Genomic DNA, 14,318 nt, shown 5'->3' with positions numbered 1-14,318 from the left:
TGGAGCAAACTATGTGTGTAATAACGTCTCTGTGCATGTAGCTCCGTTCATACATCGCAGCTGAGGGCAGGTTGTCCAGGTAAACACGCTCATACTCGAGAACTGAAGGAGGAAAACAAAAACAACAACAAAAACACCAGAGAGTGAGCGGGAGTTTGGTTAGCACTGTTAGCATTGATTAGCAGTCGGAGCACATTAACTTAAAAAATCTAGTTTTCTAAAAGCCAAACATGAACCTTTTCTTTTCTTAACCGTGTTAGCTTCACTTGGCATTGGTCCGACCCACTCGTCGTCCTCTCTGTCCCCGTCTCCATCCTGAATGTCCTCAGCTTTTCGCTTCAGGTCCACATTGTTTTCAGCCGCCGCCATTGCTGCCCGTCTTCCGAGTCCTCCCTGTAAAACGGTACTTCCGTTTGACGCCAACGCTTCTAAATTATCTCTAATTCTTTTTACTTTTAATAGGAATATCACGCATTATTGTCTTAAAATCAACATATTATTTAACTTATGAGGTGAACTTATTTTTCTGACTATGTATTTTAAAAAAGTTGTACCAAAAAATGAGCTATTATCGCACGCAAAAAAAAAAATAAAATAAAAAAAATACGGAAGCGACCACGTCAACCGCTTAAAAATACTTATTTTACCAGCATCAACACAAATCAAACAGCTAAAATATTTTATTTTGTATTTTTTATAATGTCTATTGCAGATTTTAATTATTGAAACTGAAGTATTTTAACCGCGTTAGCTGCAGTGGAACACATTTTTTGTGTTGTTTCCGATGGTGTATTGTTGTGGAACACTTGGGTCAAACCAAATTTCAATTGTAGGGAAGTCTACAAAATTAATTAGGTTTGTTCTGCCTCATGTACATTTGCAGATAGATACTCAAGTGAATTTAATATTTATTCAACGATATTAAAAAACCTAGTTACTAAATTATTTGTCAACGTTTGCTGAAATGACGTAATAAACTATTTTTTATTCGACATCCCCCCACGTACTCGGACGTAAACAAAACGCTCGCATGTATGGCCCAATATGGCTGTAGTCACAAAATAGATTTTTGTCACTTGTAAATCGAAATAATTTAGCTAATATTTACGGTTTATATAACAATTCAGTATATTTTTAAGTATCAGAAAGTTTAAAAAACTATTTTCTTGTATTACCGACAAACCTCGGCGGCAGGATGAGCAATATTTACATCCAGGAGCCACCAACTAATGGAAAGGTGAGCGCGATTTTTGGCAATTTTAACATTTTAACCTTTTATTTACACTTTGTATGTGCAACAAACTCTTTCACTGTAAACTTTATGAGTTTATGATGTAGACAGTGTTTAGCTACGTTGCACGTTTCGCCGAATACTGTTAAAATGCAGCAACGTGTTTATATTTGTATAATAAATGTACTAATATTCGGATCCTTTCATTAAATGTCCTGTAGCTGATGTTATTTGTGTCCGGTGAAATGTTAGAGCTGAAAAACAGTAAAGTAAATGTCAAAATATGGTGTATAATTATTATTATTATTTTTTTGCGATCAAATTGCTTTTCTAAAACTTGCCAAAACCCAATTTAATTTTACACAGGTGTTTTTAAACGATGCATTTTAGTATTTTTATTATTCTGTAATTCTATTCAGTTCTATTTTTATTATATTAAACTGTTTTTTCTCTATCATTCATAGAGTTTTTTTTTACGAGATTTATTTTTATTTGTATCTATTTATTTTTATTAATTTATTGCATGAAGTTACTTTTATTTTCAGATTTCTATTATATTACCTTGATTTTTGCACTTTTTACGATGCATTATACTGGGAAAATGTTCTGGGAAAATCTTAATAAATAGATACATTTTGTTAACATATTCTACAGTTTATAATGTTTTTTTTTTTTGCAAAGGCATTTCTTCGTGTGACTGTTAAAGGGTTAAATGTCCCCACTCTGTGATATTTTTTTAGGTCCTGTTGAAGACCTCAGCAGGAGACATTGACATTGAGTTGTGGTCCAAAGAGGCTCCTAAAGCCTGCAGGAACTTTGCACAGCTGTGCATGGAAGGTAAAAACCATAATCATAAGACCTGCTGTTTTCTTACACAATGCAGATTTCCTAAAAAACAAAGCTGCTGAAAACCAGATGCTACCAATATCAGTCACTCAAAATCTAATCCTCACAGTTTGAAGAGGTCTGCTTTTGTACTTTAACCCTTTGAAATCTGAGCAAATTGGTTTGATTTCTTTCAAAAATATTAGGAGAATACAACTTAACCAAAAAAGGAAAAACATTAATGTCAGTAATGCTTTTTTTTTATTGGTTCCTTGATTCAACTATAATTCAGTGCTAATTATAGGAGAATTTAATTTAAAAAAAAGCTTAATTTTAACACAATTAAATATGAAATTATCACTGAATTATTATTTGACACTTTATTATCTGCTTGTTTGCCTCGAGACAGATGACCAGCCGCACACTGACCAAATTACAAAGTTATTTTCTGGAAATCCCATGGGAATGGTTAATGTCTTATATTTTCTGCCCTGTAGGTTACTATGATGGCACAGTGTTTCACAGAGTGGTGCCTGAGTTCATTGTTCAGGGCGGAGATCCCACTGGAACAGGGACAGGTGGAGAGTCCATCTACGGCCGGCCATTCAAGGTCAGACTGCGTCTCTGTTTTACATAAATAGCGTTAAAACTAACAAAATCATAAGTGTAAATCACATGTTAACATACTAACCCTGATGCTCAAATCTTTTTTTAACCCTCTAGGATGAATTTCACTCCAGATTGCGCTTCAATCGGAGAGGTCTGGTTGCCATGGCAAATGCCGGACCACATGATAACGGCAGTCAGTTTTTCTTCACGTTGGGACGTGCAGATGAGCTCAACAATAAACACACCATATTCGGAAAGGTGCAGAACCGTGGCAGTTTATGTAAATGTTTCTATTGTGAATTCAAGTCTGTCCTCGACCAGTTATCTGAAAAAGCCTCGATTTTCCAGAACTGCGTTTGTTAAAAAGTACTCAAAGTTCTTTTTCCCCCTATTTTTCCCAAAAATGCCTGCTGCAGGTGACAGGAGACACAGTGTATAACATGCTCAGATTGGCAGAAGTTGAATGTGACCATGAGGAAAGACCTCTGAATCCCCACAAGATCAAATCTACAGAGGTATTTTCTACTTTTTTTTTTCACTTGCTTGACATCTGTTGAGTATTTACATCTGAGATTTAAACACTGATGTAAAATCATTTTGTCTCACAGGTGCTTCACTGTCCTTTTGATGACATCATACCTCGCGAAACAAAGAAAGCCAAAAAGGAAAAAGACAAAGAGGAAGGAAAGAAATCGCAGTCAAAAGCCACAAAGTGAGCGCTCAGACTTTATCTGTATGAGCTGCAGACCGTTACGGAGATTTTGATCTCATATCTTCCCTTTTTGCTCTCGATTCTTCTCGTTTACATCTTTGAGTATAGGTCATCTTCAGTCTAATTTAATACAAACTCATGTTGCATTTATTGTTGTTAACGATGCTTCAGTGCTGAAAGTATTTTGTGTTTTTTGTAGGAACTTCAGTCTGTTATCATTTGGGGAGGAAGCTGAAGAGGAGGAGGAGATGGTGAATCAAGTGAGCCAGGTACTGAGGCACAAAACTGCACTCTTCTTTTTCTTTAAAATGATTTTCTTTTGAAATTAAATGGTAGTATCAGGAGTTAAGGCTATGTTGAATTTAAAAAATGTTGCGAAATGTGTAAAAACAAAATCAGTTTCTTATTTTTGTTTGATTTTTCAGACACTGAAGGGAAAAAGCAAAAGCAGCCACGACCTCCTGAAAGACGATCCCAGACTGAGCTCTGTTCCAGCAGTTGATAAGTATGGAAAATAAACTTTTTAAAGAAATTATAACACAACAAAGTGTTCTCCTACCTTCATAATCTTTGTCTTTTTTTACAGGAAGAAGAAGAAGGGGACATCAGGAGATCCAGATGAGGTTAGTCGGACACTGAAGGTGAAAAACAAAGCCTCCAGAATCGCTTTTCTCTGATCGTAAACTTCTTTGCGTTCTGCATTTCAGAGCGATGATGACGATGATGTTGAAGATGACGAGGATGCAGATGACGATTATGACTCTGATGAGCGGGAGAGGAGGAGAGAGATCATCAGTAACAAGCTAAAGAAAGACAAAAGCGCCGAGAAAACGTCAGAGCCCGCTGAGGAGGAGCGGGAGAAAAAGAGCAGCCGCAGGTACGACTGCATGTTTCTCACCTGTTTCGTCTCACCTTTAGTCCAAATATAAACTCCATCCAACAGATGGCAGCTTTGTTTAACACATAATGATTCTTGCATTTTGGTCACTAACAGCTTCAGCAGTATGATGAAGTTGATCCACTGGTAATGAAGCGTATAAACCAGGTGGGGGAGCTGTTGAACTGTGTAACGCAGACAGAGAAACAGAATCACTGTGAGCAGAAGAGACCCTCCGAACTTTCATTTACGACGAGCAGAGGCTGGGCTTTAGAAATTTTTATTAGAAACACTGAGTTTGTGTTGCAGCTAATAGTTATTATGTATTATTGTGACCATTATTTCCTCGTTAACTCTTTGAAACCTGGGCAAATTCACTTGATGTCTCTCAAAAACATTGCAAGGTGACAGAGAGCAACTCAAGAAGAAATGACCCAAAAATTAGTAAGAAATTAGTCAAAAGTAATACAAAAAATGTCCCAAAACCAAAAAACAAAAAGCGGGAAAGTAAAATAACAAAAACAACAAAAACGCAACAAAAAAAGAAAGAAAGAAAACAAACACGGAAATTACATAAAACTTGCAAAAAAATTCTCTAAAAATAAATAAACATGATATGAATAGTTCTTTGGACATTTTTTCTTAACTTTAAAAAACTATTTTTTTAAATTTACTAATTCTGTGCAATTTGCAGGACACTGCCTTTTTTAACTATGATATTGAAAGAAATCAAACTAAAATACTCAGGGTCCAAAGGTTTGAATACTTGTGAAAGGCTTCTGATCCAGATTTCAAAGGGTTAATCACATTTGAGAAGTCAGAATTATGGGATGTTTGGTGCTTTTTTGTTTGTAAAATACTTTAGGGAACAATCCCTTCACACAGAAAGTTGCCAGTGAACTAATGTTTTCAGCTCTACATTAAGCTCATCCTAAAATATCTCGACCACAAGAACAAATCCAGAAGAGATGAGAGATGCTTTGAATATTTAGACACCTGGAGCCGAGACAAACCAAAAACAATCATTAAATGTATTAATTACTGCCTCTCTGCAACTGCAAATCCCTCCAAAACACTTTTGTCTGCCGGTTTCTCTAATGAGGTCGTGGTTGGTTTTCCAGGGAGTTATTATAGGTGTTATTAAAAACAAGAGCTTCACTCAATTCGAGCACATTTGGCTGTTTACAAGCAGCCGGATTCGAAAACCTTCAAAGAAGCTCACTGACATCCGTTTGTTGGCTAAAAATCAAACTCACAACATTTCTGATACCGAGTCTTATGTTTAGTCCCCAAATATTACCAACAGCATTAAGTGCATGTGTGCTGTCACGTTAAAGGGGTCTAAGTCGGTGCTGCACAAATTTGGGGGACTCAAAAGGGACAGACTTTAAAAGGAAAAGTCCAAATCACAGTCTGGTCCCTCGTCCATCCTGGCCGCACTGATTTGAAAGTATAAAGGGTCGACAGATTATCGGTCTGGCTTATTATTGGGGCCTATATTTGGCATTGTGGCATTATCGTTTTATTTTAATGATCGCCGATAAAATTGATTGATTAAAAAGTGCAAAGTGTTGGCATAGGAGGAACTTTTATTTTGTAAAACCTCAGGGACATCATCCATTTGTTTAGTTTAACTTGTTTCACTTCTCCTGTGACAATCTGAGACAATTCCTTTACTCAAACACCGATAAACGTGCTAAATCGACCAAAAAAAGCTGACGAGGGCTGATGAGCGCCAACAGAGCAGGACACGCCGCAAAAACAAGGGCAACAGATGTTCACCCGCAGCCCGACACTGACCGACAGCCGTCAGGTTGGTGTGTCAGGGCTGTAAAATTTAAAAAAATAAAAAAAACGTTCAGTGTGGGCGAACCTTAAACTAAACCTCACAATTATAATCGGAGGCGTGCCCCTTCAAGAGGGACTTTAAAAAGCAGCGTCACCACGTTTATACTCAATAAGTCCTCAGATCCAAATCTCCTACTTGGTCTCCCAAAACTATATACTAATATCAGGTATGGAAAACCTTGAAAAGTCATGGAATTTCACAATCACATTTTCCAGGACTGAAAAAGACATAAGATTTGTAAAAACCATTTAAAGTTATGGAAAAGTCATGATATTTCATTGCAATAATATTAATTGGATAGTAATCTTCTGGACAAAAAAAAATTAAAAAACTGAACTATAATAATTATAAATATAGTTCTTTGATACCATTCCCTGCTTAAAACAACTCAAAATCTACTCTTTTGCTTTTTTTTTGTCTTGCCAAGTTGCTTATTGTTGTCTTTTTCAATGTTTCTGGAAAAAAATAAATCAATTTTCTCAGGCCTCAAAGGTTTAATAACAGACATAATAATAGTGCGATTTCATAACTATGGTGCTCTTGAAACTCGCTCTAGTGTCTCTTGTCCTGGTGTCACTGACATCCACATATCTCCCAGCTCTGTTTCTACACACTCTCTCTCTCTCACACACACACACACACACACGAGTTGTAGCTCACTGGACCAACATCAGTGGACCTGCTATTTGAAACAGGAATGTTGGCACTCAGACCAAATTACTTACTGTGCTGCAGTAGAAGCAAACAGTGCGTCTGTGTGAGCCAACAGTGTGAGTGAAGTGAAGGTGAGAGTGGACGGTGATGGTGTGTGAGACGACATTAGTATGAAAATGAGCTGAGGAGAGAGCGGAGAGAGAGAGAGAGGGATTTATCTTTCATCTCTCTTTGATGCTGGCTGGTTGGCCGGTTATCTCTCCTCCATATCCTCTTAACAGGTAGCCCTCAACACACATAATCAACATACCCTTCTCTCATTAGTGCTAATGGGATAAAGAGGGGGCCCAGTCATGTGTGTGTGTGTGTGTGTGTGTGTGTGTGTCCTGACTGACAGCCAGCCCAATGCAGGCAGACTGTAGTATATTAAACACAAGCGCAGATTGTTTTGCTACAAGAACTGTAACCCAACACAGTGGTTTGTCTTGGCAGCGAATCAAAGCGCAGGCTGGTAGGTACAGTGTTAGTCCGGGACAAAGGGGGCATTGTTGCAGGGTGAGCTCCGCTCTCCCACCGTTGCTTTTGCTTTGAGCTTTCAGCTGCTCTGTGCGCGACCAGGAACACCAACTGGTATCTAGTCACCTGGGAAAAAAAAGGAGAGAGGATGTTAGAAAAGCAGCAAGTTTTCCCACTTCTGTCTGAGTTTACTGCTGCGGGACTTTTGTTGTTTATTTTTAAAGGTCCCATATTGTAAAATAAACAGATTTACATGTCTTTATTTTATTATAAAGCAGGCATAGGTGCCATAAAAATACTGTAAAAGTATCAACAGGGTTCCTACAGTTACTTTTTTTTATGCCACTTGGAATTATATTTACAACCAATTTTACAGTGTTTAAGGTAAAAAAACAAACAAACAAAACATGTACCGGCATCAATTAATTAAGATTAGAGGGAATTTTGTTACATTTTTTTAGATATTTATTGTTACTTAAAACATGACTCTTTGGTGATGTTAATACAAGAGGAATTTGGCAAAATATTATTATTTTTAATTATTCATTATTTGCGCTTTTTAGTTTAATGTCATAACAAATATTCATAAAAATCCCTCATTCACATTCTAAGCATTTTTTTACTTTTAAAAGGTTGACTTATGACACTTAAATGCTAATTAAATGCTTATTTTTAGATTAATGCATAGAGCATCTTTTACGAATTTTGAAATTTTCGGGAACCCTGATCAAAACGCGAAATTGTCAGAAAAGTGCATGCAGTCCATAAACTGGCTGATAATTGGCTTTATAAATAAAACTGACTTGATTTGACTTAAAGAGACAGGCACTTAAACAGAGCACCTCAGACAGAGGATGAATACAGCTATCAGGCCCACAGTATGAGGAAAAATAGTGTTTTTTGAACATTAAAACATGGAAAAATGTTATAATAGAAACTCTAAAATATAAACATGAAAACGAGCACAATATGGGACCTTTAACACTCAGATATACAGTGTATTATGTGTGTGAAGGGCTAGCGTCTACAGCATGCCCAGGCCTCAGTTTCGGGGGGAAATTTACAACACTGATTGTGTCTTTTGTCTCCGACTCAAGGCTGCTGAGACAACCTTGAAATTAGGAGTCTCCCTGAAACCAAAACAGTTTTTACATCAGGTCAAAACTATCTTACGTTGCTATCCAGCAGCCAGATGATATTCCACTGCAGCGCCGTGATTGCAAAATGCTTGGACTTGTTCACATTCAACGAGCACGCTGCCAAATAATGGCGTACTGTACCTGGACCAAGAAAATGTAAAAGATGAGTCACAATCAATCCCAGCGGATCCTATTTATACTAAGTTTGTCTCAACGTGCTGTGATGTTTGATGTTGCTGGTCTGACTGGTCGGGCTTTTACGCTCACAGTTTGACACTTCTTTTATGTTACTATTGATCACGTCTGGTTTTGCTGTGTTTGAAGTGGGCCTCTTTAAGGGGGGCTGCTTTATAAAAGACACTACTGAATGAAGTCCCAAAAGCAGTGTATGTGGTAGTCGCCACTTTTGTTAAACCCGACGGGGCATGACTGGGGAAGCAAAACGCTTCCATATGGCTGTGGGACACAGTGTGAGCTGCGTCTGCCAGCGGGGCCGGGCTCCCTCTGCTGTCTCGCTTACTGCAGGCTGCAGATAACACAACTGCACTTCCTGTTATTTATATCACTTGTTATCACATACTTATGCGCCGTGTATACAGTCTGTGGCAGCAGGCTTTAATAATACAGCCTTTGACAGAGTCCGTTAAACGGAGAAGCCGTCAAAATGATCCCATTATTTACATGATGTTTCCTTATAGTATGTTATTAAAAAAACCTAAATAACTGTATCTAATCACTAAGAAATACTCAAACTAATGTCAAAATTGATATTTTGTCCATACTTTTACATTACATGAGACTGTTGTTATATATATAAACACAACTTGAAAAATGTATGATTATTTTCATTCTTGATTAATCGCTAAAATTTTAGAAATCGATTGGTATGCCTACACAAACATTACAAAAGCCAAGGATCTTCATTTTAATATCATCAAATCGTTTTGTTTTTTTTAATGGCAAATATTCACATTTAGAAGGTGAATTTGTGGCATTTTGGATTAAACAATATCTCAAGAGCTGCTGATTAATTTTCTGTCGACAAACAAATATTTAAACAAATAGTTTTAGTTTTGCACTGAATCATTAATTTGTGCAGAAATGAACAATAAACAGTATACTTAAAGCCGATAATATGGAGTTATGTCAGTCATGTCATCGTGATGTCAACCTGCGTGATAAACACATCGTAAAAGTCTGCGACGTTGCACTCAGGAGCTGAGGAAATAATTCTCTTTCATTTTTTAAATTAAACAACTAATTTCTTTATTTTCGCAGTATACTGAAAGCAGCAGAACGGCAAAACTGAGTAAACATTAATGTCTATTTATCACAACTCAAATCATTATCATGATATTCAGCAACTTTATATTTTCCACGTTATGTAGCCATAGTTATTACTGAGCTATATGTGCGAGCAGTGCATCGTTACTCGGGAGGAGGCGAAAATCTCGTCAAATTTTTGGTGCCTTCAGTGCAGAATTTCCCTGACCACGAAATCACATCTTCAAAAGTTTTGTTTTTTCCAAACTAAGAGCCGTTTACAGTGACATAAAACAGAGAAGAGCAGAAGATCCTCACAGAGAAGAAACTGCAACCAGAGAATGTTTCAACGAAAACAATTAATCGATTATAAAAATAGTCGCCAAACTCTTTTTTTGTCATTTGAGTAACTGACTTATTTACAAATTCTTGCAGTTCTAGTTTTCATCTGCCTATTTCTGGGTGTAGTCTTTTGCCACACTGCTCTGTGAGGAAGCAGTATCCTCGCCGTGTGGACAGTGTAAGTTAAACGGGACATCATCAGACACTAATTATCCTGCGTCTCTCTCTATTAATTGGCTGCACCTGTCTCTTGTCATCGGTCATAACCCAACGCGTTCTCAGGGAAAGGTTTCAGAGATCAAGAAAGCATTCGCCGCTGCTGTTGTGCAGAAAACTGCTTGAGATAATCCAGTTCTTGGCAGCGGGTCTGTGTATGTTTTGGAACTGCCAGGTTTACACATCTCTGGCCCACTGTAGCATGTCTGCCCCATATGGGGCACTTGCTCGCTGGAAACAGTTCCAGACGGCGATGCATGTCTAGGACGAGGGGGTTAAGACTTTTTCTGAAAGTGAATAAAAAACCAGCAGAACGCCACTTGGACCGTGATCAACGTCAACATTTGAGAATCTGCGCGTTTGCTGTGTCTTTTTTCTCTCCAAAGGAAGCAAAATATTTAAATGGAATAGAAAATTCACGACTAAACGTAACCTATAAATGTCAAGAAACATTCCACAAGATTCATTACTTTCTGCCATCGAGACTAACAAACAAAAGGATGTAGTTGAAGCAGATTAGGCGCTCTAAGAGAGGAACCTTGGTCCGCTGCATGGGTAATGTGTTGGTCTAGATCACTCTGCAAAGTCATGCAAATTCCTGTGTTGAGGTTGGATTCCTCCACTCCAGCTCACAGTTCTCCTTGGCTTTTGACCAAGCCATGGAGTGCCCCCTGAGGGGAGTTCACCCAGCCATCTTGTTATTCTAGCACATTCATCCACATCACTTGCTCAGTCGTTAGACTGGTCTGAGTCCACCATAGCGGGAAGAGGCTGCTGCCATCCAAAGGTGTTAAACTTTACTTTTTGCAGCTTTATTTGAACTTAAAACGGTTTCATTTTTATCAGTTATTACATTTCTTAAAGTCCCTTAAAGGCCGCAGAAGAATCCAGAGAAATCCAAAAAAGGCAAAAAAAAATACGCCTGTGTGTACATTTTGGAAACCGGTTGAATTTTTGATGAACCATACAGTCATCACTGTACTTTTTTCAAGGTTGTCGAATTCCTGTGTCAGCGTCAGCCTCCTGCCAGACACCGGAGTATTAAATGCAAGGTTCTGAATCATGAGAGAGTTTTCTGGTCTACTGCCAATCACTTCATATGCTTTCTTTATGAAAAGTTAATCATCCACAGCTCTCTGGGCTTCACTTTTTGTGAATATTGTGAAAGAGTGACAGTAGCTGGCAGCCTTCAAGTGGAGCCAGGCCACAGGGGCAAGAAGGGATTCACAAAAAACGTTTAGGTCTGTTTATTGGAAGGTAGAAGAAGAAGGTAGAAGGTCGATTTATTGGTCTAGACTATTATAACAGTTTTATAACTTGCCTTTATCCACTCAGTTATTTTGTTAACAACACTAATGATTGTCCTTCAAAATCTCATTGCGGAAATATTTTGTAAAAGCCCCAATAGTCAACCCTACAATGCTGACGCAATATTGGTATCTCTTTTTTTTTCTTTTTTCTCGTAGAGATGAATCATTAGTTATTTTCTTTATTCAGGAATTAATCGCTTGGTCTTATTTTATTCAACCAGCAGTCCAAAAACCAAAAAGATATTCAATTGACTCTGATATGAAATTCTCCATTTTTAAATCTAGAGATACTGAACGTTGAATAAGTACTTCATTGAGCAATTGATTATTAAAACAGTTGCATATTACTTTTCCGATCTTAGTTTATAACAAATGTCGGGGTTGTTTAGATATGTTGCCTCAAGATTAAAGATATGTTGGCAATAATTCAGAAATACACAGTTAGTCCACCAGAGAGCAATGACAGGTTTATTTTTCGGTCGTAGAATATCGTGCTCCGTATGTCCTGATCATAATTTGTCGATAACCAAATAAGGGGTTCTCAACATTTTTATTTTTTCATATTTATGGGATATTTTTGTGATTAAACAATTATTGCCTAACATGGTGTTCTCAAGTTTTTAAAAATCTCAAATAACACTAACAGCCTCAATCAAAAACTCCATAAATTGCTCATCACATTGTGATTTATCCAGTGTAGTTAAAAAATGTGGTTGTCACATTATTGCTTCATGTGCAGAAGAAAAATAATTTGTGGTGTTGTGATGTGAGGGTCTGAAGAGGAATTTGCTGAGCCCCAAGGTGTGTCCTAACAGGTGTTGTTGGGGCTTTTCCTGTCCTTTCTGGCCCCTTTCTCTTTATTGGCACCAGGGCTGTGGAGCCGATTGTTTGGCTGTTGCCGTGGATACGTTTCTTGTTTTCCGAATGGCAGCGTGTCAAGGCAGGCAGAAAGTGATCACTCAGTCCAAAGAGTTCCTCGCTGCAGAATATATGTATAAAACCCGGAGAAGAGGCTGGACTGTGTTCAAGTCAGAAACTTTACGTCATTTTTGAAGTTAATTTCACTAAAACGCACAGAAGTCATGTCAAGGCAACCTCTCTGAAGTGGACAAAATGATGCGTCCAACAAAGTGTATATACACTGTATATATAAAATATAAACACTGTATATATACAACATAATGCAATAGATTCAGGTCATTTTTGAGGTCATAGTCTGTGAGCAATAATCTATTTATGTATCTACTATGTCATCTTTGCTTATGCAGTATTTGTCCAGTCTTTGCTTGCATGATTTTTAAAAATTTGTTTCATGTCACATTATAAATTTTGCAATGTTTGCAACTCATGTAACTAAATCAGGCAGCAGGTATTTGGCCTCGTAAGTAGCTGTCTGTTGCCCTAAAAGCTTGCTTAAAAGTGAACTAATTTCTACACAAAGAATAACTTACTAGTCATAAGTTGCACTATACATGCTGTGAAAATTGTTGTATATTGTCACCTTTTGTTCTGCCAAATCAGAGAAAATAACTCTGCACACTATAAACTCTGAGACTACTAATCTTTATAGCGATATAGCCTTAAAATATCACAATGTTATTTGAAAACCATATCGCCCAGCTCTAGAGGCAGGTAGTTTTTCCGTAATCCACCAACAACCAAACAAACCAAATTGAATACATTACCTCCTCAGTAGAGGCAAATATTTTAGTTTCAGATATTTTAGTATCTGACAACAGATAGAGAAGTGGCTGAACACAAGACGTATTAAGTCTTCAAAAAAGTCTTAAAATTCATGATGACATTTGCCCACTCGCTGCTGTAATTAACTGGCTCTGTTTATTTTTTGATGGATGTCAATATGCTGAGGTCTACCAGCCAAAAGCTAATACACGTTTTACCAGCTTTTTAGGCTTTACCTCTTGCGTGAAATGTGAAATTGTGAATGGCAGCTCTAGTCTTTGAGTTATTATATTATTTTGTCCACCTGTGGTTTGTCACATTGGAGTCAGTGTCTCAGAAAAGAGGTTTGTTGTCATTGCTCCTAGACGGAGCTGAGCGGGCGACTTCCTCACACAGGCCAAGTCTGACTCTGCCAACCAGCTCTGCTCTTGGCAACTGCGTCTGGACTCAGCTGCAACATTTTTTCTTCTTGGAAAAGAGACGACTAACAACCGTATGTCTGACTGATTCCTCATGTGTATCCTCGGGAGCAGCAGGGAAGCTAACGAGGAAGAGACATGACATCAAGTCAGACACAGCTGTTAATATTTGCCGAGGCACTTACAGTTAAAATGTCTCGCAGTTTGATGCCTCGATGCTTTGCCACAGACGATGTCAGAGATTTTAACAAAGATAACATGAGTGTTGGACGGCTCGAAACACAAGAATGAAATAAAAAAGGTAAGAAAAGGATCTAAATGAATGTCGGTCCAGAGAAGCAGATGTAAGAAACAAAGGCAGCCATTGTTTGGTCTGGAGATGCCTCACATGTTTCTAGGCCGGGGGCCCAGACTGTGCAGCTTACCTGTGCTCTGTGGCTCCGCAAGAGAATGGGACAAAAACAGAGCTGTCAGGCAGTACAAAAATATTATCATTTCCTAACATAACATATCTGCTCTGCAACTGGCAGTAGTCTCAATCATGTGAAAGGGAACAATAATCTGCATTCGCTGGCCCCGGTTCAGACTCCGAGCATTCAGCCTTGCATGAGCTGGGCGCCGGGCCACCTGCCAAAGGGGACGCTACCTTGAGTCAAGGATGTGCCTTGGCCTG

The 14,318-nt window shown here is 38.1% G+C and overlaps 1 protein-coding gene across 1 annotated transcript in view; it reads left to right on the top strand.

Annotated features, from left to right (window-relative positions):
• The first annotated feature begins 1,038 nt into the window (after nt 1-1,038).
• The window catches only part of cwc27 (CWC27 spliceosome associated cyclophilin), a 28,272-nt gene continuing 14,992 nt past the window's right edge, over nt 1,039-14,318 (top strand). Inside the window, exons 1-10 of the mRNA XM_042509193.1 lie at nt 1,039-1,237; nt 1,972-2,068; nt 2,554-2,666; nt 2,780-2,923; nt 3,082-3,180; nt 3,274-3,377; nt 3,577-3,646; nt 3,803-3,882; nt 3,964-4,000; nt 4,085-4,254. Of these exons, the coding sequence (XP_042365127.1) occupies nt 1,196-1,237; nt 1,972-2,068; nt 2,554-2,666; nt 2,780-2,923; nt 3,082-3,180; nt 3,274-3,377; nt 3,577-3,646; nt 3,803-3,882; nt 3,964-4,000; nt 4,085-4,254 (956 nt within the window). The 5' untranslated portion in view covers nt 1,039-1,195. The remainder of the gene's footprint in view (nt 1,238-1,971; nt 2,069-2,553; nt 2,667-2,779; nt 2,924-3,081; nt 3,181-3,273; nt 3,378-3,576; nt 3,647-3,802; nt 3,883-3,963; nt 4,001-4,084; nt 4,255-14,318) is intronic.

The sequence above is a fragment of the Plectropomus leopardus genome, chromosome 20, assembly GCF_008729295.1.
Source record: "Plectropomus leopardus isolate mb chromosome 20, YSFRI_Pleo_2.0, whole genome shotgun sequence".
Classification (NCBI taxonomy): domain Eukaryota; kingdom Metazoa; phylum Chordata; class Actinopteri; order Perciformes; family Serranidae; genus Plectropomus; species Plectropomus leopardus.
This window is presented reverse-complemented; position numbering and strand designations above follow the sequence as displayed.